This window comes from Salminus brasiliensis, chromosome 23, assembly GCF_030463535.1.
Source record: "Salminus brasiliensis chromosome 23, fSalBra1.hap2, whole genome shotgun sequence".
NCBI classification, from domain to species: Eukaryota; Metazoa; Chordata; class Actinopteri; order Characiformes; family Bryconidae; genus Salminus; species Salminus brasiliensis.
The window spans coordinates 31,026,221-31,051,479 of record NC_132900.1 but is presented as its reverse complement, the minus strand read 5'-3'; the positions used below and the strand labels follow the sequence as shown (position 1 = coordinate 31,051,479).

At 46.7% G+C, this 25,259-nt stretch overlaps 1 protein-coding gene across 3 annotated transcripts in view; it reads left to right on the top strand.

The window, feature by feature from the left end:
- schip1 (schwannomin interacting protein 1) overlaps positions 1-25,259 on the top strand; it is a 337,418-nt gene that overhangs the window by 250,489 nt on the left and 61,670 nt on the right. Inside the window, exons 1-2 of one of the 3 annotated variants that reach the window (XM_072668497.1) lie at positions 15,508-15,905; positions 22,035-22,730. In XM_072668497.1, the coding sequence (XP_072524598.1) occupies positions 15,900-15,905; positions 22,035-22,730 (702 nt within the window). In that variant the 5' untranslated portion in view covers positions 15,508-15,899. Of the gene's footprint in view, positions 1-15,507; positions 15,906-17,475; positions 17,664-22,034; positions 22,731-25,259 lie in introns of those variants that run through there. The other 2 variants (XM_072668496.1, XM_072668495.1) reach the window with 2 other exon arrangements.

Sequence of the window (25,259 nt, the reverse complement as noted above, 5' to 3'; positions counted from 1 at the left end):
AAGCAGGATCAACTCTTTTTAACACCCTTGATTTCAGAAGAAACACTGAATGAGCAGGTGTCCCAATACTTTTGTCCATATATCGTATAACGTTATTACTGTAGGAACCATCAATTCTGTGCTGTACCAGAGAGTTAATAAGTAGTCTGTTCATCAATATACTTGTGTGTATCAGTCAAGGTGTGTGTGTGTGTGTGTGTGTGGGATGAGATAGGTGCTGCTGTTTGTTGGTATACAGCTAGAAATCACTCAGGAAGTCTTGGAATGGCTAACAAGGCTAAGAAGAACTGCCAGAAGAACCGACCTGCTCCCCTGGAGGTCCAGATCCCTCATGCCTGCTGTCCAGAGCATATTTTCATATCACCATCATTCACTTCACTTCACTGTTCCCGAGCTCTTTCAGGCAGGCCTCGCTCAGCCCTGTCCTCATATGCCCTCTCACCCTCCATTGTTGTCCCATTGTCGGCACACATTACCAGAGTGAGCGAGAGAGAAGCAGAAAGTGAAGAGAGAGAGAGAGAGAGAGAGAGAGAGAGAGAGAGAGTGATTCATTGTTCCTTGCTGGAGCTGCAGGCTTTGTCTGCCTCCTCTTCCATTCTATACACATCTTTTCTTCCTCTCCTCTTTATCCTTCTGCTCCTTTATGGCTGACTCTCGCCGGCCACCTCTGAGCAGGCCGGCCCGCCAAATCAAAGAGAGGAACGGAGGGGCGGAACAAAAGGAGCGAGCCGAAAAGATGAGAACAGGTTGATGTCATTAAAAGGGAACCGAGTGGATGGAGAAACACCACTTGACATTCGACGTGACGGCGGGGAGGGGGGGTGTCTGGTCTAGAGTGCCTTATTAATCATATTGGTTTTGGACGAGTGCTGTGTGCTTAAAAAAAGGAGTGTAGACTAGGACTCTCTAGAGGAGATAAACATCATGAAACTTTTGGCACCATGCTGCCTAATGCCAGGCGTGGGCTAGTAGAGGGTAGAGAGTATAAACCCCCCCCAGCATTGAGCTGGATGTTGCTGGAGTTGGGGATAAGGTGGGGTGGTGCTGATCCTCCCACATCCCGACCTCACTAACTCTCACTAGCTCTCATCACTGATTGCAATCCAATCCTCACAGCAATGCTCTTCCTAAATCTAGTAGAAAACCTTCCCTGGAGACAGTCACTCCAACAAAAGCAGGATAAACACTTTCATATTCTGATAAAACAGTAAACAAGCAGGCGTCCCAATACTTTTGTCAATTTATTGTACTACAAATGAATGGAACTGTGTGAATGAATCTCAGCGGGGTTGCTTTAGTGAAGCGAGTGGTTGGGTTATGTGAGTAGTGTTAAAGTATTAAACTTAACATCTTTCCCATTGGCTCAAGGCTCCATTCATTTGCATACTGGGCGTGTCTTTTCCCCCTTGCTTTACTTACTGTATTGGTTGCATATAAGACTGCTGTATCATATTGGTGTAGTTTTATTGGTTCATCAGTCAAAGCTGTTGTCTAATATAATATCAGTATAAGCATATACGACCGTAGAAATCAACTGACTTCAGTCTTAGGCAAAAGTTTGGACACCCTTGGTCAAATCATGTGTGCCACATCCTCGACACGGAACACACTTTAATGCATAATTACTGTTTATTTGTTGAATTAATGCATTAAAACCAAAAACACACACATTTAACCCACATTTAGCTGCTATGGCCAGTCTGTTATCATAATATCATAAAGACTGTAACGAAGCCCAGGCTCAGACTCAGGCCTGCGCTCAGTCGCCCATTCACTAACAGGGACCGCACGTCATTAATTCCACGTGTTCAGGCGGGAGGACGTCGTCCCCTGATGTGGACCTGTCCCTCTCACGCTCCATTAGAACGGCTCAGTCACCTGTTTCCAGGGCAACCCATCGCCGGCATGGCACTGCTGTTTTGAAAGGGGTTGCTTGGTTACTGTACCATCTCTGGTCAGCCTCATGCTGAAGTAGCTGGTGATTAATACTACTGTATCAGTGATGGAGCACGAACAGATGCTCTCCTCCACCACAATCCTTCTCTCACACACACTCACACTACACACACACACACACACTCCTCCCTCACTGCGCCCTAGCTGCTCCTCAAGGCCTACTTTCTACACCAGCTAAAGACATCACTGATGAATGTGTAGGCAATGCCTGCACTGCCTAGCAAAGGTGTGGGGACACCTAGTCTACCAGTCGGCCACATTTCTAAAAATAAAGGGGCTTCAAATGGTTCTTTGAGCCACTTTTGATGGGAAACCCAAGAGAAGCATGTTTGTAATGGAGATGTTTGAGTATGAAGCTCCTTAGAACCACCTTACATCAAACCCAAATGGTTCTTTATGGATCTAAAAGTGGTTCTTCTGACATCGAAAGTCTGACCCATCAAATAATTGGCAGTCTTTATTTGACCTTCTGACTAATTATTTTAAAAAATGCATAAAGGACTTTTATTTTGTATCATATTTGATACACCTGGGATTTATTGCCTTTTTTTTTACCTTTTTAAAATATTATTCAAACTGAGAAATCTCTATATACACCATATGGCCAAATGTTTGTGGACACCCCCTACATTAAATCACATCCATTGCTGATACAGATGCGCAAATACGCAAACTAATACACACCCACTAGCTTGTCTAGTCCCTGTAGAGAATGAAGTACTGCCAATAGAATAGGACTCTCTGAAGTAGATAAATAAACATTATCAGCACCATGCTGCCTAATGCCAGGCGTGGGCTAGTAGAGGGGTATAAAGCCCCCCAGCATTGAGGAGCTGTGGAGCAGTGGAAGAGCTGTGGTCTCTGGAGTGATGGTGGTGGAGCTCCATCTAGTACTTTTGGGATGAGTTGGGGATGATGAGGTGGGGTGGTGATCATCATCCAACATCCTGACCTCCCTGCTTTGGGGTTCTTTCCCTTTTCTAGTATTGGGACCATTGCTAGTTCTAGGAGGAGCTATAGACGGGTGGGGGGTGGGGGTGCATTGCATGCTCCCATTGCTTATTTTAGTTGGGAGTAAAGACAAAACACATGTCCAGAAAAAAGGGTAGGTCTGGTCACCCTAAACAGAGGTCCTGTATCCATGCTGCTAGAGCTGGGAGCACACTGGAGGCGTGTGCTGCATGACGTGGCGGTTCTGGACTGGGGGCTAATTTGTGCTGGTTGTTTGAGTAAAGCTTTAATGACCTAAATTGGAACTCAGCCATGGCTATTGCAGTAATCCAGTCAACACTTGTTGTGTCACCATAATGACTAGCCTGACCTCACGCACCCTCTTAATGCACCAACCCCTCTTCAGAAGATATGTTTGCACACTCACAGCCCTTACTGCTCTATGTGTGTGTGTGTGTGTGCTGCCTGATAGGCCGGGTGTAAAGGGCTTTAAGAGCCTTGGGACTATAGGGAGCAGTGGAGTGGACCGCGTCTGCGAGATGGTGTCAGTAATCTCCCCTCCAAACGGATGAAAGGGTGCGGAATTTCCCGCCGGGGCCGAGAGGTGAGGGCATGGAGCCGCTCGCCTGATCCAGCCCGGCGCAAACGTGCCTGCACATATATTCACCCCGGGAATGGCTGCCAGAGCACTGAAGTGATAGTCTGGAAATTTACACAATTCCATTCTCACCTCAAACCTTCAAAAGAAATCCATTCAGCTAAAGAGACATATATATATATATATATACATATTGACAAAAGTAATGGGACACCTGCTCGTTCATTGTTTCTTCTAAAATCACAGTTTCGCTTTAGTTGCTTTAGTTGGAGTAACTGTCTCAACTGTCCAGGAAAGAAGGGTTTCTACTAGATTTTGTACTTGGCTGTACTTGCTGTGAGGATTTGATTGCATTCAATGACAAGAGCGTTAGAGAGGTCAGGGAACCCCAGGCCGCTCCCAGGTTCGGAAACACTTGCTTTTACACTTGTAAACCAAATAAACCGAACTCTCGGACCTGGGTCTGGAAAAAGCCCTGCTGTGAAACCTCCCGTAAAGAAACAGTCAGTCTCTTGGGGTTAGCCATTAGCTTATGAAGGACACTGGACGGCTTGCCTTGCTTATGGTTTGTCCCGTAACGTCACAGTCCGAGGACCTGGTCCTCGAAACCACATCACTAAAGAAGCCAACTTCAGACGCCAAACCATCAATGTCCACGTCTGATCAACTACATCCTTTCTAAGAGAATAACTGTGTAAAATTGATCCATCTATTTACTTTATTATTATTTTTTTTCCAGTCATGGGCAGATCTGCGTCACGGCCCGGGCTGTAACCTGTCGCAGCTTATCAGGATGAATCGGGACATTGGAGAGGAGGGCTTCCTCTGCCCAGTTCCAGTTGATAAGGGGATAAGGGGGCGAGTCAGTGTTTATCCTGACCATTCCGGATGAAGATTGAAGATTGATCAGTGTCCCACCGTGGACCTTTACTTGAACTACAGCTGACAAGAGGCCAGATTAGCCCAGGATCTGTCCGTGTGTCTCACCGGCGTCAGGAAGAGAACTCAATTTGTCGTATTATGTGGTGTAACGTTAACTCTGGCCATATTGGAAATGGAGCAATTACACAGCTGTATCGTGCTCCGTTCAGCCGTGTAATTATTTCATTAAAGTCCATAGTTATCCGCATTCTCGCTGAAACACTGGCAAGACAGCAAAAAGCAGGTTTCAAAGCACGCATGGTGACGCACACTGATGATACCCTGTATTTTCACAGCTGCAGCCTTCACACACTCTGTCTTCTTAGTAATCCTGCCTCGGCGCATCATCCTCGCATCACTTTTCCTTCAAATATGAGGCATTTCTCTTTATTCCTCTTCAAAGGGCAGTTTATTAAAAATCTGCTTCGTTACTGTAATTTTGTGACTGAGATATGTAAATATATCACTGTATGGACAGAAATAGTATTGGGACACCTACAGGAGCATTTGTGGCATCACAAATCTAGTGATAGGCCTTTTGAGTGGTGGCTTAGCGGTCAGAGCTCCAAACTATTGAAGACAACAGGGTTGTGGGTTCGATACCCGGGCTCGGCAAGCTGCCACTGTTGGGCTCTTGAGCAAGGCCCTTTACCCTCTCTCTGCTCTCTGCCAAAAGTTTGCAGACACCTGCTCCTCCAGGCTGCTATTGAAATCAAGGCTAATGATAGGGAGTCGGTTTTCCCTTTGCTGCAGTAACAGCCTCTATACTCTATACTTTATACGTATCTGTCACTGTACGATGTACATTTGACCTATCTGTGGTAGTTAACACACACACACACACACACACACACACACACACACACACACACACTAGTGAACTAGGGGCAGTGAGCACATACACACCCAAAGGGGTGGGCAGCCACCTGAGGAGCCCCTGGGAAGCAGAGAGAGGGTGAAGGGCCTTGCTCAAGAGCCCAACAGTGGCAGCTAGCCGAGCAGGGGTATTGAACCCACAACCCTGTTGTCATCAATAGCCCCGGAGCTCTAACCGCTGAGCCACCACTCAAAAGGCCTATCACTAGATTTGTGATGTCAGTCATAAAAACACAGTAACAGAAGCAGATTATACATTTTTTTGCAGAAGAGTATACTTCTATATATAGAGGCCGTTACTGCAGCAAAGGGAAAACCGACATGCCTTGATTTCAATAGCAGCTTGGAAGAGCAGGTGTCTGCAAACTTTTGGCAATATAGTGAAAGTGGTCGAAAGTCCGTTGCAGGGCTAATCTGAGCCTCAGACACTCCGCCCACATGGAAATGCACTGAAACCGAGCAGCTCCGAGCCCTGCAGTGCACTTTTGACCTCTTTTGTTTTATGCCCAGGCTGACTGAATATATCTGAGGTTTGCTTTTTCACCTTTTTTTAAACAGTTCCTTAAAATAATGGCTGAAACTTTTCAAACTACAATTCCCAGCAGGCAACTAAAGGATATCCTGACTTAGAAGTAATTTGAAAAGCCCCCAAAGTCCTTGATCCGTGGTATTTATTGCCTCGGTTCTTTATGACCCCTTCTACTGAAAACAGTGGTGTCACCCTTTTACACATTTCCACCCATTTAAGTTATTGAATGGGCGAGGAGCTAAGCTAAGCTCAGCAAGTTCTCAGACAAACGCTGCATCTCTCTGCAAATTGTTCCCACCTCGTGGACCCATGTGGCTGCTCCAATTGCGCTCTGTCCGGGCCCTTAAAGAAGAAGCGTTTGCCCTGCAGGCTCCGTTGACCACTTGAAAGTGAGAGCCTCTGGTGAACTTTCTATGTAGATAACAGGTGACCTGTTAAACGCTAGCACTGAACTCATCCAGCATGCATTGCTGTCGTCGCCTCGGGCAATTCAACCAACCCCCGGGTTTTGTCTACCAGGCAAGTCGCGGGCGGCTCAAGCGGCGACAATCTACATCTATTCATCTCTCCGTCTTCCCCTCTCTCTCTCTCTCTCTCTCTCTCTCTCTCTCGCTCGCCCATGCTGTCCCTCAGCTCCGCAGGTAGAACATAAGAGAGGCTGATTTGAACGTGGAAGCGTGTGAAAGTCGTCTGGCAGCTCAGGGCCAGGGAATAATTGGTCTGGACAGTGTTCCGGCACCTTCCGGAGACCCTCGGGGCCTTTTTTTGCCCTCTCGCAGTGATGTCACTTGAAACACTGTGACTTGCCTTCGCCACCACATTCTTCTTCGTCTTCTGCGCGGCCGAGCCTTTCTTAAAGGTAGAGTCCAGGAAAACATTGACGCTGCATGTCCAAATGTTTGTGGACACCTCTTAGATTGAATGCATCCAGCAGCTCTAAGTTGCACCCATTGCTGACACAGAGGGACTCGCTTGTCTAGTCCCTGCTGCCATGCTGCCTAATGCCAGACGTGAGCTAGTAGAGGGGTATAAAGCCCCTCTACTCGGAGCAATGCATTTCATTTATAGCATAAATGCTATAAACTATGGTGTCTCTAGGTGGTTGCTAAGTGGTTGCTAGGGGATAGGATGCAGCGGCTATTGTCTCAGAAGGTTTACTGCTCAGTTTAAATGTTGTCATCCCACAAAGACTTTGACAATGGTCCAACCAGTGATCGCAAGGGTGTAGCTAGGTGGTTGCCGAGTGGTTGCTAAGCTACCTCATATGGCACAGTGACTTGCCGAGCCTTTCTTAAAGCTAGAGTCCAGAAAAACATTGACGCTGCATGTCCAAATGTTTGTGGACACCTCTTAGATTGAATGCATCCAGCAGCTTTAAGTTGCACCCATTGCTGACACAGAGGGACTCGCTTGTCTAGTCCCTGCTGCCATGCTGTCTAATGCCAGGCGTGGGCTAGTAGAGGGGTATAAAGCCCCCCAGCATTGAGCTGTGGAGCAGTGGAAGAACTGTGTCCTCTGGAATGATGGTGGTGGAGCTCCATCCCGTTCTTCTGGGAAGAGTTGGGTCCAGTGTTTATTAGCAACATTAGCCTAGCATCACCTGTAGTAAACTAAGGAGGCACAGGTCAGACAGCAGCATGTCTTGGCTGATCAGCTGATCGTCTGAGTAAAGTAATTGATGATTTTTTGCTGAACTGTTCCTTTAACTGTTCCCAATGCAGTTGGTGGGGTTAAGCGTCTGACTGGGGGAAAGGGTGTACGTGTAAGGGGTGTACATGCGATTTTATCGCTTTAACTGAGCCTTTCCTACACACACACACACACTCACACACACACACACACTAAATCAAAAGTGCAGAGTGCACTGCGTGCTCATTTAGCCCTTCTCACAGGCGACGGATAGAACAGCAGGTGCGTCCCTCGCGCTGCCGCTCTGCAGACGTGATCCAATTTTGTCGCCGCTGTAAATTCTCCCGACAGCCACCAAATCGCCCCGCTATCTCAGCAGCGCTGACAGCAGGAGGAATAAAGAGAGAGGAGCTGTGTCTGGATCTCATGCTCCCCCTCCCACCTTTTATTAATGTATATATTTTTTCTAAGGCCTGGTCCATGTTTAATGTCAAACTCAGATATGATGGGATGATGTAAAAAAATGAAATGTTTCTGCTATTAAGAATGAAAGTATTTTAGGCCTCCCCTGAAGAATAGAGCCGCACATCAGACTGAGCCCCGCCTCCCCAAAAAGATAGGGCTGTAAACAAGGCCTGGTTCAAATCCGATCATCACTGGTATTGCTACGGGTTGACAGTTCAATAACAAGCCACAATGACTTGTCAGTTTAGTTCTGGTATCCCAGGTGGTTGCTATGGTGTTACAACATGGTTGCTAGGGATTGGGATGCAGCCACTATTGTTTCAGAAGGCTTACTGCCATCAGAAAGGTTTTAGTCAATTTAGTGGGGGTTCTCACTTGGGATTGCAGGTAGTTGTTATGGTGTTGCTAGGTGGTTGCTAGGGGTTGGAATGCAGGTACTAATGTTTCAGAGGGCTTGATTTGCTGTCAGTATGAATTCAATCAATTTTGTTCTGGTATCTTACCTGGTATCCCAGGTGGTTGCTATGGTGTTGCTAGGTGGTTGCTAGGGGTTGGAATGCAGGTACTAATGTTTCAGAGGGCTTGATTTGCTGTCAGTATGAATTTACTCAATTTAGTCCTGCATCTTGCCTGGTATCCCAGGAGGTTGCTATGGTGTTGCTAGGTGTTTGCTTGGAGTTGGGATGCAGCGACTCGAAGCAATGCATTTCATTTATAGCTCAACTGATATAAACTATGGTGTCTCTAGGTGGTTGCTAAGTGGTTGCTAGGGGATAGGATGCAGCGGCTATTGTCTCAGAAGGTTTACTGCTCAGTTTAAATGTTGTCATCCCACAAAAACGTTGACAATGGTCCAACCAGTGATCGCAAGGGTGTAGCTAGGTGGTTGCTGAGTGGTTGCTAAGCTTCCCCATATGGCTGCTAAGGGTTGCTATCATATCCTAGGTTGGTTGCTATGGTGTAAGTACGAGGTTGAAGGGCTAGAGGATGACTAACACAGACTGTGTATGTGTAACAAATGGGCAACAGGTTCTGTCCCACAGCTAGATTGAGCTAGGGAGCTGGAGCTAAAGGCAGGGGTTTCTGATAAACTGGCCACATGTATGGGCCAGCACGCAAGCATGATTATGCACAGCATGCAGTCTGTTGTTATCACTCGCGATCAGTACAAAAAGGGAAATGCTTGACCGGTTAACGTGTACAATAATCAACCCCCATGTTAACCAAAGGCGCACTAATTTAGATGCTTATCTCCCGTCTTCACAGTCAACAGCATGAGCTCTTTGATGTTAACTGGGAACAAAAATTCCATTAAGCCATTAAGGGCCAGCTCGCGCTCTCTCTCACTCTCTCACTCTCTCGCTCTCTCGCTCTCCTTCTCATACTTTCTCTCTCTCTCTCTCTCTCGTTCTCCCAAAGGCCCGAACAACACATTTATTTTCTTTGGGCTTTGACCCATACCATGACCTCCAGTCCCACTGGCCTAGATGGATTAAGGGGCCTAGGGGGAGTAGTAGTGGTGGTGATGGTGATGGTGGTGGTGGGAGTGAGTCTTGCGCTGGTGCCCCCCACACCACCCTGCCTGACCAATCTGACTGATTAACATCTCCAGTCTCCGCTAATCACTGCTGGCTTTCGGTTTGATCTAATCAGGCCAGTATTCGGCTTTGATCCTGATGTTGAGTGACTACTCGCTCTCTAATGAGACCAGGCGGCAGTGCTTAGGACTTAACAACTTTCTAGCAAGTCTAGCCATGTCTTGCCTCAAAGACAATATGATAGGCTGAGGGGATTCCCTGAGTCATTGAAGGTGTTATGGGGGGGGGGACATGACATCGTATACTTACATCATTACCCAATTATTATTACACAAGAGCGTGAGGATAATAGTCTTTATGCAGCCGATGTTTTGATCACATGCAGTAATAACACGCTATATGGATATATAAGTATTGGGACACCTGCTCGTTCATTGTTTCTTCTGAATTCTAGAAGGAATTTCTTCTGAAGGCTAGGATGTGAAGATTTGATTGCATTCAGCAACAAGAGCTGGAGAGAGTTAGTAAGGAGGTCACAGCTCAATGCTGGGGGGCTTCATACCCCTCTACTATCCCCCATACCTGTCATTAGGCAGCATGGAGCCAAGAGAATAGGGTCATGATGTTTATTTATCTGCTCCAGAGAGTCCTATTCTATCGGCGGTACTTCTCTACAGGGACTAGACCGACTCCAGCTTAATGAAGCTGGATAGGGTGTCCACAAACATCTGGACATCTCTGGATAGTGTATGACAAAGCGGTGTGAGGTGGTCGTCAAACCCAGAGGAGGATCTTCACAATATCCATACTCTGCTTATTAGCTCAAATGATTCATTTTCATGATCACTCAGAATTCAGGGTGAATCGAATCATTTCCTGAAGAATCACAATCGAACTGAATCACCCCTCGCTCTGAATCACCCCTCGCTTGGCTTGTCTCTGTTTTTATGCCGGCCTGTCCTTCCTCCTCCTCCTCTTCCTTGCCATCTTCCCAGGGCTGTTTTCTCAGGGTTGAAACCTCCAAGGTCGTCTTGTGCCCTTTCTCTTTCGAAGCCAGTGAGCAATTGACAAGAGAGACAGTTTCATTTTCTCTTTTACTGTCGGAAAGCCTCGCGCCCTGACCGCATACCCCCCCCAACCCCCCGACCCCCCAACCTCGACACTGCTGATGCGGATAAGCCGAGGAAGATGTTTCTTGCTTTTTCTTTCTTTATCATCTCTCTCTCTCTCTCTCTCTCTCTCTCTCTGTGTCTTATCCCGGTGTCAGTAATAGTACTGTAGTGATTCTGGACTGATAGCTTCTTCAGTTGAGTAGGGGGATGATTGGCAGTGGTGTCAGGACAGGTGCATCTGGCTTGATTGGAGCCCCCCCTTGAGCCCTATTGAGACAGGTGAACCTTACCGATTGGCATTTAGTATCTTTCCTTCCTCTCCTTCCTCCTCTTGCTCTCTAGCAGCCCACCCCAGGCGGTGAGTAAAAGATAAAAAGAAGATTGTAAGAAAGCAAAAACAAGAATTTCAATCGGTAGGCTTGAAAGAGGCCTGGTAGGAGGCCCATTAAGAGGCCCGGTGAGAGGCACAAGCCCTCTTCGAAATCTCTTACTGGCAACAAAAATCGTTCGTCGCTTCTTCTTCTTCTTCTTCTTCTTCTTTTGAGAGCAGTGAAGTTATCAAGACCCTCCGACGCCTCCTTTCTTTGAGGTACTGAGCGCTTATTTGATCTTATTGGGCTTTAGCTTTATAGGCTTGAGTACAATGAGGACATTCAGCTTCTTTAAGTTGCACCCATTGCTGACACAGTTGTGCAAATGCACACACACACACACACACACACACACATAGAGAAAGAAGTATTGCTACTACCAAGTAAGAGAGTAAGAACACCCCACAAGTCCTGCCTGATGTTTTGGTGGAGATGTTCTGACCCAGTCATTGTCTAGAACCTCCCAGTTTGGTTCTTGTCTCAGTGTCTCAGATTCTTACGTTTGCCCAGTTTTCCTGCTTCAGCACCTTCATCGCCTCCAAGAACTGACCGTCCACTTGCTGGCTACTATGTAGATCCACCCCCTTAGCAGATTCCCTGAGTCCACAGACTCACAGATTCACCTCACCAGTCACCGGTGGTTTTAATGTTATGGCTGATTGGTGTGATTGCATGTAATACCTAATCTACACTTTTGGCAGTGGTTCTAATGCACTACCCCTAACACAAGTTCACAAGGTTGTGAGTTCAAATCCCCAGCCATGCCACTTTGCCATCGACTCTATCTATATACAGCAGATTATCCACCATCCTGACCTCGCTAAGGCCAGTGTCACTGAATGCAATCCAATCCTCACAGCTATGCTTCTCCAAAATCTAGTAGCAAATCTAGTCCTCTTCTCTGGACAGACAGAGAGACAGCAGGATCAGCTCTTTTTAATAGCAGATTGTGTCCCAATACTTTTGTCCGTATAGTGTAGTAGCTATAGGAGCATATGGGGGTGATGGTGAACGATTGGCATTGTGTTGTCTTCCTCCTGCTGAGAGGCTAATGAGCTGGCGGTGGTGCGAATACGTAAATATGAGAATTCGGCCCAGAAAAGGCGACGCCGGGTCGGAGGTCCCTGAGCAAGTTCACTGGAATGATCTGCTCGTCCTAATTTTCTTCTTTTCATGTGACGCTTCAGTTAGCGGTGATTCGCGCCTCTGATTAGCTTTTCAGAGGATAATGACTTGTTGTCTTAAAGTGAGGTAATATTAGCCCTAAGCGTTTTTACTGTGGCTGCCACGGCAATAGAGGGAGCATCTATTTTTAGAGAAAAAGTTCTTGCCATTCAGTGATTTCTGGACATTAAATATACTTTTAAATATAATATAATATCAAAAATGTTCCCATAATCTTAAAGTAACATTGTTGTTACTTGTGGACCATTCTGAATTTTCGAGGCCTTGTGCTTGGGATCGCCGTCCTGCGGAAAGCTTCATTTTTTCGGCAGATTGAAGCAGGTGTCTCTACATATTGTCCAGCATCCAGCCGTCCTTCAGTTATAACAAGGTGCTAAAGGAAAAGCGCCCCCATGCTTCACCGCTGGATGTCTGTAGTCGTATGGACAGGGTTACGTTTCCAGCACACAAGCACTCTGTTCTGAGTTTTGGCTAAAAAGCTGAATCTTCGACTCATCTGACCCCCAAACTTTCTGGCAGACTTCGAGAACTTGAGCTCTTGTGTGTGTTTTTTTCCAGTCATTCTCCCACACGGGATAGTGGTGTGCAGAGCTCTTGATATTGATGACTGGTTCACATTCCCTTCCAAGTGTCCTCCTTGCTCTGATGCTGGGTTTTGAGGGACGGCCTTGTCTAGGCAGGGCTGGGTGGTATGATGCAGCTTCCATTTCCTCACAATTGCTCTAACAGTGCTCACCGGGATGCCCAAACACTGTTTCGTAGCCTGATGCTCCTTGGTCTTCTTTTTTAACAGCAGTCTGACCAATAGTACAGGACTTAAAAGGGTGTTGTGTCCAGATAATTATGATAATTATTATTATTATTATTATTTTAAGATTCAGAGGTGGGATAAAATTAGCACCCATGACCAGAGAAGTGAAAAACATTGATTACCTTCATCTACAGTGGCTCCTGTCAAGGGGTGGGTATATTAGGCAGTATGACTAGTGCATACCAGGAACACCCCACAAGACCTGCCTGATGTTCTGACCCAGTCATTGTCTAGAACCTCCCAGTTTGGTTCTTGTCTCAGTGTCTCAGATTCTTACACTTGCCCAGTTTTCCTGCTTCAGCACCTTGATCACCTTCAAGAACTGACCGTCCACTTGCTGGCTACTATGTAGATCCACCCCCTTAGCAGATTGTCCACAGACTCACAGATTCACCTCACCAGTCACCGGTGGTTTTAATGTTATGGCTGATTGGTGTGATTGCATGTAATACCTAATCTACACTCGTGGCAGTGGTTCTAATGCACTACCCCTAACACAAGTTCACAAGGTTGTGAGTTCAAATCCCCAGCCATGCCACTTTGCCATCGGCAGCCAAAGTCTAAGTGAGCACAATTGGCCGTGCTCTTAGTGGGTGGGTGGATGGCTTTTTAGCCCAGTCTACAGACAATAACCTGCTTTTTTACAGGGTAAACAGGGTGGTACTGGATGCTAGAAAGGGGCCCTTGTAAAGCTCAGAGGAAAAGGCTTCACAGTAGACATGGGTAAATGCACATATTGTGGTCAGATTTGAGATTTTGATCTTGGTATTGGTGCAGAAAGTGTGGTATTGTGCCGTCTGCAGTCTTACTGCGTGACTTTGAGCGGCTTATTGCTGTATTTGATCATTCTGGTTATGACAATAACAGCATAATTGAATACTGGTGTGAGTAATATGCCTGAACACTGCCTAAAATTCAATAAAATGTGCCCCTAATTGATGAATCACCCTTATATGCAGAGGAGTGGAGCGAAGCGGGGGCCTGAGATGTCTCTCTTTTTAAGAGACTTTGTATTCTCGAATGTCTCAATCGGCCGCAGACAGGCCCTGCCCTCAGCCCTGCGCCTCCAGGCTATTCTCCGGAAGGCGTCTGGTGACTGGAGCTTTCTAAAGCCGGGGCTTTACCCAAGCCCTCGGCCCTGGCTTCACTAAAGACCCCCGATTTTACGCGCCTCTCAGCACCACGGAGAGCGTCTCCGCATGAGGCCTTTGAAGTGATGCTCTCTCATTATAAGGGTGTAACCCTTTGTTGTTGCACAGCACAGTTGTTTGCTGGTGGAGCTCACACTGACCCCGAAAACATGTAGATTTCCACTGAATGCACACGGCCGTGGACACGAACACTATAGATCACACACATGGGCTTCTGCCCGCCGCCACGCTCCCGCCGGAGCGAGGGCCGAGTCTTCACGTTTGGTTTAAATGATTGAAATGTTACCAGCTGTTCCCCGCAGAGCACATGCCCGAAATAGCCTGTGCTGCTGAACGCTTGCAGCAGTGGTCACTGGATGCAGCCACCGCCAATGGGTGACTAAAGAGGGCCCTGCAAAAAAGATACATACGCCATATGGACAAAAGTATTGGGACACCTGCTTATTCATTGTTTCAAAAAAGAGCTGATCCTGCTTTTGTTGGAGTAACTCTTTCTACTGTCCAGGGAAGAAGGTTTTCTGCTAGATTTTGAAGAGTGGATGAGCACCATCCATCATTCCAGATCCAGTTCCACTGCTCCACAGCTCAATGCTGAATTAGGCATGGTGTCAAGAGTCCTATTCTACTGGCAGTACTTTTCTACATGGAGTAGAGAGGCTGTCTGGATCAGCAATAGGTGAAACTGAAAGCAGCTGAATGTATTCCTTACAGGGAGTGTCCACAAACATTTGGACATTTAGTCTCATATAAGGTTAGATGTAGGAAATGAATCCTGTTCGGTATGCTATGGAATTCTCCCTGAGAGAGAGAGAGAGAGAGAGAGAGAGAGAGAGAGAGAGAGAGTGAGAGAGAGAGATACACTCAGAAAAGAGGAGAGAGAGAGGGAGGGGACATAGAGACAGAGAGAGAGAGACAGAGAGAATGAGAGAGAGATACACTCAGAAGAGAGAGAGAGAGAGGGAGGGGACATAGAAACAGAGAGAGAGAGAGAGAGACAGAGAGAGCGAGTGAGAGAGAGAGAGTGAGAGAGAGAGATACACTCAGAAGAGAGAGAGAGAGAGAGAGAGAGGGAGGGGACATAGAGACAGATAGAGAGAGAAAGATACACTCAGAAGAGAGGAGAGAGAGGGAGGGGACATAGAGACAGAGAGAGAGAGATACACTCAGAAGAGAGGAGAGAGAGAGGGAGGGGACATAGAGACAGACAGAGAGAGAGAGAGAGAGAGAGAGAGATACACTCAGAAGAGAGAGAGAGAGGGAGGGGACATAGAGACAGACAGAGAGAGAGAGAGAGAGAGAGAGAGAGAGAGATACACTCAGAAGAGAGAGAGAGAGGGAGGGGACATAGAGACAGAGAGAGAGAGAGAGAGAGAGAGAGAGAGAGAGAGAGAGAGAGGGGGGGGTGAGGTAAACAGTGAGAGAGAGCAGAAGGAAAGAGTGAGAGCGCGAGGCAGGAGAAATCTGGGGAGAGGGAGGAGTAAGGGAGAGAGAGAGAGAGAGAGACTGTGTGTGTGTGTGTGTGTGTGTGTATGTGTGTGCGCGCCCGCGCGTATAGTATGCGTGTGTGTATGTAAGCGTGCGTGCGCGCGTGTTGAACCCGGGGGCTGCTGCCTCCTTCCTCGCGGAGACATGAAGTACAGCGCGCGCTCCCTCTGCCCCTCCTCGCCGGCGCGCTCTCCCATCGGCGGCTAAGCGCCGCGTGTGCCCGCGAGCCCGATCAGCTGAAGTTGAGCCGTGTTTGACCGCCCCTCTCGCGCTCCAGGGCTGGATCATGTCCTGAGGAGGAGATCCGCGCGCCCAGAGAACATGACAGTAAGTCCCCGCTCCACGCGCCGCTCCTGCCGGGTTCACTCGCGGTCCTCGCACCGGCTCAGGGGGCTCGCGGAGCCCCCTGAGCCGGTGCGAGGACCGCGAGTGAACCCTGACGGTCAAACAGCCGACCGGCCGGCCGGCCAAGCCCATGTTTTCAGCAGCGAGTGTGTGTGTGAGTGTGTGTGTGTGTAAGTGTGTGTGAGTGTGTGTGTGTGTAAGTGTGTGTGCAGCCGCTCCTCTCTGTTGCCGGGTGGAGATCTGCTTTCTCACATTCACACTTTTTTTTTTTACGACATTACATCATTAAGCGAGTCAGCGCGTGAGTGACTCTGCGATTCCGTAAAATTTCCGTTTCATCGATATATATATTTTTTTAAATATTTTTTTTAATGACTGTTTAATTTACTGTACTATTATTATTTTTATTTATTTATTTTTTTTTTTTTATTGGCTGCGCAATAGTGGTGCTGACGCGCGCGCACACGGTGACGTTTGGGAGAGGCTTGGGATCTCGTGCACTTTAAATATGCACCCTATTTATGGCCACATTGCTAACTACAGTGGAAGTGAGTAAGTAGCTCGCCTCGACATAACGTGCACACATTCCTACTATAAATGCATATAAATATACATATATATACATATATAGTACTGTATTGTACATAGTGGGGCTGCCGCGCGTGCACGGTGACGTTTGGGAGAGGCTTGGGGTCTCGAGCACTTTGAATAGGCTATGTGCCACATAAATAAAGACCTATACCTACAGCATAGCTAGCATAGCTTCTAATGAAGTAGACATATTTGCTCTGGTGTCGTTTGGGAGAGGCTTGGGGTCTCCTATAGATATATATTTAAAGTGCACGAGAAACCCCAAACCTCTCTTGTATATAATAGAAATTATATATGACTAGCATAGCTGCTAATACAATACACACAACAAACACACACACACATTTGCACAACCTTATGCAAATGCATGCATACGTATTTGAACATAATCACCATAAATACGTAAATAAATACACATGCATTTGTGTGTGTGTGTGTTTGTGTGTGTGTGAGAGAGAGAGAGAGAGAGATAGAGGGTTTGTGCATGTTCCTGCTACGTTAGCAGAGCAGCTATACTTGTGCACCTAGTTTTTGGAAAGATATATGAAGTAAATACGTCATATTTCACATGCACAATAATAATCTATATCCAATAATCCAATAGATTAGCACAGCTCCTGATAAAAAGGGCAAATCTGCAGGAATAACCGGGGTGCAGCTGTTCATTTGCATTGCATTGAGTTGTGTGCCACTGTGTCGAATCAGCGCGCGCGCGCGTGTATGTGTGTGTGTGTGTGTGTGTGTGTGTATGTGTGTGTGTTTGGCTACTCCACGCGAGCTGAGGTCCCACCACGTCATTACTTAAAACGTCAAAACGTCCACACTTGAAATGATGTCACTCTTTAATAACACAACAGCAGCGCTCGCGCTTAAAGGCGGCTTTCGTCACATTCACCCCGTGCCCTTTTAAGCCACCGGAGCGCATGCGCAGATTCAAAAAGCGGATTCCCGCGGCTTGCCTCAAACCGGAGCTGTAAAAACAGCCTCCTCGACTCTAAATGGTTTAAAACGGCCGAGTATTAATCGCTGAGACTCTCGACGAGGACATTTATCGCCGCGGTTGGAGCCTCGCCGCGGGGTGATGGGGAAGGCGCTGTCATCTGAGGGAAGCGGGCGGTGCGGCGGAGCGGCTAGCCGATGAGCGCTACGGTGAGACGCGGAGGGTCGCGGAGGGTCGCGGAGGGTCTTAAATGAAGTTCTGGCCGAGTGTGAATTGTGTGGAGGGGTGAAAAGGAGTAGCCGGTGTCTTTATCGGGTTCAGCTGACCATTAGTTTGGTGTTAGCCGGTCTATTTCAGAGGCTCGAGGGCACGTACGCAGTCCGGCTTATGCAGCTAGCTACGTTGCGTTGCCTAGGTGACGCTATACAGGCTACGCAGTTTACGTTGCTTGTATTTCACGTGAACCTTTCAGTCCGCTATTCTCTCCTGTACGGAGCTTCTAAAGTATCAAACATAATAATTACTAAATTATATTAATACTACAAACTGTGCGAATTTAATAAATAGTTATTTGGCTTTAAATTCATTTGTTTTCTCAAAAAAGTCTTATTTATTTATTTATTTATTTTATTAAATGCCCAATTTAATTGTCTTTCTGTTTAACAATCTTGACGTATCAAACAATAATATGACCTCAATCATATTTGCTGACATCTGTTATTAAAGTGTAGTAACCACCGTTAGCTGTGCACTATATGGACAAAGCAAAAGTATTGGGACGCCTGCTCATTCCTTTCCTTCTTCTGAAATCAAGGCTATTAAAAAGAGCTGATCCTGCTTCTGTTGGAGTAACTGTCTCTACTGTCCAGAGAAGGAGACTTTCTACTAGATTTCGGAGGAAGATTGCTGTGAGGATTTGATTGCACTCAGCAACAAGAGCGTAAGTGAGGTCACCATCCCAGCTCATCAGCAACTCCCCAACTCATCCCAGAAGTACTGGATGGAGCTCCACCACCATCATCATCACTCCAGAGAGCACAGCTCTTCCACTGCTCCACAGCTCCTCAATGCTGGGGGGCTTTATTACACCCCTCCTCTAGCCCACGCCTGGCATTATTAGGCAGCATGGAGCCAATAGGGTCATGATGTTTATTATCTGCTCCAGAGGGTCCTATTCTATTGGCAATATGTACAACTTACTTGTGTGTGTATGAGTGTGTGTGTGTGTGTGTGTAGTAGTACACACTCAGGACTGGTTTCTGTGGTTGTTGGTCTACTGGTGTGTAAGAACTGTGTGTTTATAGTGGGTGAATGTGTGTGTGTGTGTAATTGGGGTTTCTATAGTGTGTGTGTGTGTTAGCATTAGCGTTAGCCTCCACTCGGTTCTGAACGGGTTCTTCAGTGCTGGTTTAAGAACAGAGAAAAGCGAGCGAGCGGTTCTGCGGTTCTCCTGCTGGTAAAACAGAGCGTTTCAGTGAGAGTTTTATAAAGGGTCAGATATTATGGTCTGTTTTCAGGTTCAACTCCTTTATTTACCTTCTGAGAGCGTCCGGCTGGGGATCATGTCACCAGATGGCGCTTTGGTTAAAACACCACAGTTAAAAGAAAGACGGGGAACTGGACTAGCATTAAAATAGCCCATACCCGATCCATTAAAACAGGCCTGAATAAGCCCAGATCCAGTGGATCAGGACATCCTTAGTAATAAGTGTGTAAATACTGAAGAATTAATGCTGTTCAAGCTTCAAGAGAAAAAAAAGGCCAATTAAAGTGAAATCTGATTCTATAATCCTGTGATATGGTTGAAAATTTGGTTGGTTTGCTGAGTTTAATCAGAACTGCCCAGTGTGTTCTGTCGGGTCGGTTCACGATGTGAGGTCTATTAGGCTGCTTCAGTAGCGTGTAGTTGTATTTCTTGCACACCGGGTTGTATTTGTGTGTAATTATACGCCAGAGTTGCAGTTATGCTCTCTGAATATAAACCTGTGGGGGCGCAAAGGCCAGAAGCATAAAAATAGCTCGGCAAAGGCCGCATGATCCCACATTAACAACTGGGTTGGGTCGAGGCAGTGTCTTAAATTTGCCATCTTCACTTCAGAGGCTGTAGTTAAGTGCATAGTCCAGCCAGTCTTTAGTCCATTTACTATCAAAACTGCTCTGAATTACAAGGCTGAAAAGGCTGAACTGACGTCAGATTGAGCAAGCTGGCGTTTTCCTGCAGACTACAGAGAAGCCTCGTCATTCATTAGGAGTCTAGCAGCACAAGCTGTCTGTCTGTCCATGGAGAAATCAGTGCTCACTAATCCAGCCAGACTCAAAGCGCTGGAGAGAGAGGGAGCGAGCGGAGACCCAGAGGGCGGTGCGTCACCCTGCATCCGTCAGCGCGCTAAGAAAGCGCATGCAGGAAGGAAAGGCCTCCTGATGCAGGAAGCCTGATTGTGTTTCTGGTGTGGGAGCGGCGTGGCACTGAAGCCACTAATCTAAGTGTGCGCACATTTCCCAAAATCCTCCGGCCTTCTTCTCCGCTTCCTCCTGTTTCCTCCCACCCCAGCCCATCTCCTGGCTCAGTCCGTTCCCCTCCTCCCTCTGATTCTTCTCCTTTTTTTGTGTTCCTTATCTTTCTATGCCATGTGACTGGGCTTTTTCTGTGTGTGTGGCACAGTGCTGGCTTGTCGAGGTTTGAAAAGTCTCAGGCCTGCCAAGGAAGTTGATTCTGGGCTATTCAAGGTTTTTAAAACATTAAAAGAATAAAAACTAGACGTTATCGCCGTCTTGTGAGATGGTCAGATGCTCAGAGGAACACATGTTTGCTTCTTCGGCCCCTAAGGGCAGCTCCAGCTCCACCTCACTGGATTAAACGTAGCGATGCAAAACCATTGAAATATCACTGAACTGTCCAGCTTGCTATCCAGCTGCAGGCACACACACACACACACACACACACACACACACACACACACACAGCTTTACGAGAGCACCCTACATGATCAGATTCTCTGGTTTTACTGTTTATAGAAAGTGTATTTAGGGAAATTAACATTAGTGTTGTATTTCATAAACCATGGACAACATTTCCTCTAAATTCCAAATAAAAATATTGGCTATTTATTTATTTATTTATTTATTTATTTATTTATTTATTTATTTGCAGAAATGACAACTGCTCAAAAACAGCTGCTCAAATAATAATGCAAAGAAATGATTATAATAATTAAAAGGTGAAGGTAAAGGTGCACGTATTTGTCGCTGTACTATATACAGTGAAATGTGTCCTCCGCATTTGACCCATCTGTGGTAGTGAACACACACTCATACACACACTAGTGAACTAGGGGCAGTGAGTACACACACACCCAGAGCGGTGGGCAGCCCAGGGAGCAGAGATGGTGAAGGGCCTTGCTCAAGGGCCCAACAGTGTCAGCTTGCCGAGCTCGGGAATCGAACCCACAACCCTGTTATCAATAGCCCGGCCACCACTGCCCCATATTATAATTATAAAGCAAAGACGTTATTATTGAAATGTAAACACACAGTGCTAATATTTGAACTTGCTGAGACTCCACTAGTCTCTCACATTGCTGTTGGGACTTTATGCCGTTCATAGTCTGCAAAATAAGCAAACTCAGCTCTGTTTGATGAAATTCCTGGAGGAAAACAGCTAGAGATGAAGATTTAAGAAAGATTTGGTCTCTTAATTCTTTCCAGAGCTGTATGTTTGTGAGTGTCCATTGGTCAGTTTCACACAGAACTATAGGCGGATGCACGATTCCACCAGTTACAGATAAGAGGCAGACGACGGACACACAGATCCATCGGTTAGACGCTTCCAGAGACAGAGACGAGTTTCTCAACCTTTCTTTGTAGCTTCGTAACCCTGGACGTGAGTCACGTACGATCTTGTGATGAGGTGCACTTGAAAGGGCGGGCTGTACAGATTCGGGAAATGTCTGAATCGTATTTCTGTGCTGTATCGTAACGATATGAAAAGGAACATCGAGAAGCATTGAATTTAGTGCTGTTTAACTGTATAGGGTGCAGACGAATGTGAGTGAAAATCACTGTACTCAGTGTGGGACAGAGGGTTTACGTGGCAGTTTTTAATTAAAATATTGTGATAAATATCGTCTTGAAAAATTGTCTTTAAGTATCGTGATATTACTCTTTGACCACATCGCCCAGCCCTAACTCCGTATATAAACACAGCTCTTATTCGGATCCTTTTTTGGACGCAGAAATGTGCACAGCTTCACAGCTTTAGAGTGGCCCAACTGTCTAAGTGTCTGATCATCAGCAGTTCATCGTAAGTTCAAACTCCCAGCCTTTCTCCCTTTCTGCCGAGGAGTCTGAAAGTAGGAGGCTTTCACTCGCATGAGCCTGGAAACTTGTGATAACCTAATCTTGCAGATAGGAATTAGTATTGAGTATTAGTACAAACTGAGGGGGTGGGGGGCACTTATTGACCAGATTTACATTTAAATACATTTTTCTCAGGTGTCCAAAAACTTTTGCACTGTGCTGGACTGGCCCTGTTAGTATAACTCCTTATACTAACTCTCTCCCTCCTCCCATCTCTCTCTCAGGATTACCGGGAGGATGGCATGGACCTGGGGAGCGACGCCTCCAGCCGCTCCGGCTCCGAGTCCAACTCCAACAAGGTGACGCCGTGCTCGGAGTGCAAGTCCTCGCCCAGCCTGGAGCTGGCCGCCTTGGAGGACTACGAGGAAGAGGACGAGGACTACCAGCAGTACAAGAAGAGGGTCATAGAGGACTGGGAGAACGAGTACGGCGCCGACTACGCCGTCAGCCAGCAGACATCCGAGGATGACGGAACCTTCCGCAAGGCGGCGAACAGCCGCAGCCTGGCCGAGGAGCTCCAGGATGTTAAGGGCCCTCCGCCACCCCTGACAGGCCAGACCACGGCCACGCTCGCGGCCGCCGTCCCCGAGGAACTCAAGCAGAACGGCAACTTGATCCTGCCCAACACCCAGCACCTCCTGTCCCCGAGCTCGGGCAGGGGGAAGGGCCTGGCCAAGCCTGGACACAGGAGCCCTGGTGCGGGCGGAGGCGGCGGGACGGGGGTGCTGGGAGGTGGCGGGACAGGGACCGGGAGCTGCTACCGCCTTGGGGGTTACAAAGAGGAGAACGTGTTGGAGGAGTCTCAGCTCCCCACCATGGACTGGGCGGCGCTGGAGAGGCACCTGGCTGGCCTGCAGTTCAGGGAGCAGCAGGAGAACCACAACCAGAACCAGGGCCTGGGCCGGACCAACTCCACCAACGTGAGTCACAGCGATACTCTTTGCTCTGCTTCGGGAGGGGCTGGGTTAGATCTGGTGTGTAGTCTTGAAGTCCTGGAGATGCGAAGAAGCACCTGACGCAAAACGTGCCATGAGGTTAGATGCTGGATCTGAGAAATGGGTCCAGTCCAGTTCTATAACTGATCCAGCCTGGTGTGTGATGATGTTAGCTATGTATTAGAGACTGAGATGGTTGAGGATAGTGAACTCAGTAGTTTTCGATATTGGTATCGAGGTATTAAACAGGGAATTCTGCAGATTATTCAAATTGTCTGCATAATTTAATGGTTACACTATAAACAAAGTCATTCAGTTCATTCTAGAGAAACTCCCCAAATCAGAGTTATTTACAGTGGTGGTGAATGGAACCGTCTATAGAGTTTAATGCCTCAAAAAGCTACGTCACACTATTGTGGAAAATGGTGACGTTCCCTCGAAAAACATATAATTTTATATTTGCCAGCATTTCTCCATTCAACATTAAAAAATGCATAGTAAATAAATTAAATGACTCTTGGTATTAAAACATTGATTTCTGCTTAATATCACAGCAGCTGTAAAGAAATCAGACTCTGTGCATTTCTCTGCAGCACACCCTTCACCCCAAACACTGTAAATGACCCTGTGACTGAATTATGCAATATTAATTAATATACAGCCCAATTTAAGACTGATTTTGAAATCGTTTCCGTCCATAATGGACATCTTTGCTTTTTAGCGACTGCCAGAGCTGACAGGGGTCGATCATAAAGGATAGGCTGGACCTTCTGCAGACAGACAAGTGAAACGTCATTGTGTACAACACGACCGAAAGCCTTTAAACGCTGCTATAGAGTTTTATACAAGCCTCTAATGTCTGTGTTTGATCTAGAGTAGCTGATCTTATTGATTTATTAGTATTAATGAACAAAGTTATTATCCAAATTAGTCAGATATTATTAATTGGCCAAGAAATTGCAATCGGTGCATCTCTACTAATTTCTTTGATATTTTAGATATTTTAGTTTTAAATATATATAGAATTTATAAACTCAGCAGATATGTAGGTTCACCAATCATTTCGTGTAGTACAAATGTGGATATTAGTATTAAAGATATTTAATTTATATATATTTATATACTTATATATTCAATTATTTTGAAAAATTTGTGGTATCCCCCTATAAGACGTTGTTTGAGGTGGACGCCCTTATGCATCCACCTGATACCAGGGCTTATATAAGGCAGGATGGGACTATATAAGGCATGGACGGTCAAAAAGGAGAGGCTGGACCTTCCGCCTGCAGACAGACAAGTGAGCCGTCACAGCCAACCAGAAACCACTACATTCATGTGCTTGGTAAAATATCCCTGTGGCAGATGTCCTTTTGTAGCTCATGGCGTCTGCTGCCGAGCCTGGCCCTCTGGAGACGAGGTGTTGGTCCGGAAAAGTGACCTAGAGATTGGTGGATCTGCCTGGAGTGTTTTCTTTCATTCAGTCGTGGTCAGCATTTAGTGCTTCACCATGTGAGGTGTGAGTCCTGAATGGTATGTCCAAAAGTTTGTGGACACCCATTCTAATGAATGCATTCAGCTACTTTAAGTTGCACCCATTGCTGCTGACACAGATGTGCAAATGCACACACACACACACACACACACACACACACAGCTTGTCTAGTCCCTGTAGAGACATACTGCCAATACTACTCTACTCTCTACTCTCTGGATACTTATTGACACCATGCCTAATGATGGATGGTGCACCACCCAGTACTTGGGATGAGGTGAGGTGAGATGAGGTGGTGATCATCCAACATCCTGACCTCACTAACGCTCTTATGCTGAATGCAATCAAATCCTCACAGCAGCGATTCTCCAAAATCTAGTAGAAAGTCTTCTTCCCTGGACAGTAGAGACAGTTACTCCAACAAAAGCGGGAGAAAAAAATCTTGATTTTTAAAGAAACTAAGAACACGCAGGTGTCCCATTACTTTTGTCCTGATTGTGTATTTTCAGGCTCATGTTAAAACTGTTCTGGAGCTCTGTTCCATTCCATTGACCAATCCTACAGCATGAGGTCATGGTTAAAATAATCCCTCAGCCTGGCTTGGTGGAAAAACTGCATATTAGCCCGTAACGAGGAGCCGAACGATTAGCACGTGCAGTGTGACCGTAATGCTCAGCTGTGAGAGAGCTGCCACTCCACACAGAGAGAGAGAGAGAGCGAGAGAGAGAGAGAGAAAGTTGTGAAATGCTGTAAAACAGCTGGTGTGTTTTCAGCAGGCTATTTATAGAGGGCCAGTTGTTCCTGTGCTGTTAAAAGCTGAGTCAGCATAAATGCCAGTGACATAATACCCCTATTTTCTTTCTCAGGGGGTAACAGAAGGGGGCATACAGCTGTCCCGCCTTCCCCCCCGCCGCGTGTTGCCTTGAAAACTGATCCAGGAACAGAAATAGAACTGCAATTACGCCCACCCCACTTCCTGTTATTGAAGAGCAGGTCCCTGAGTTCAGCAGGGGCTGGTGTCA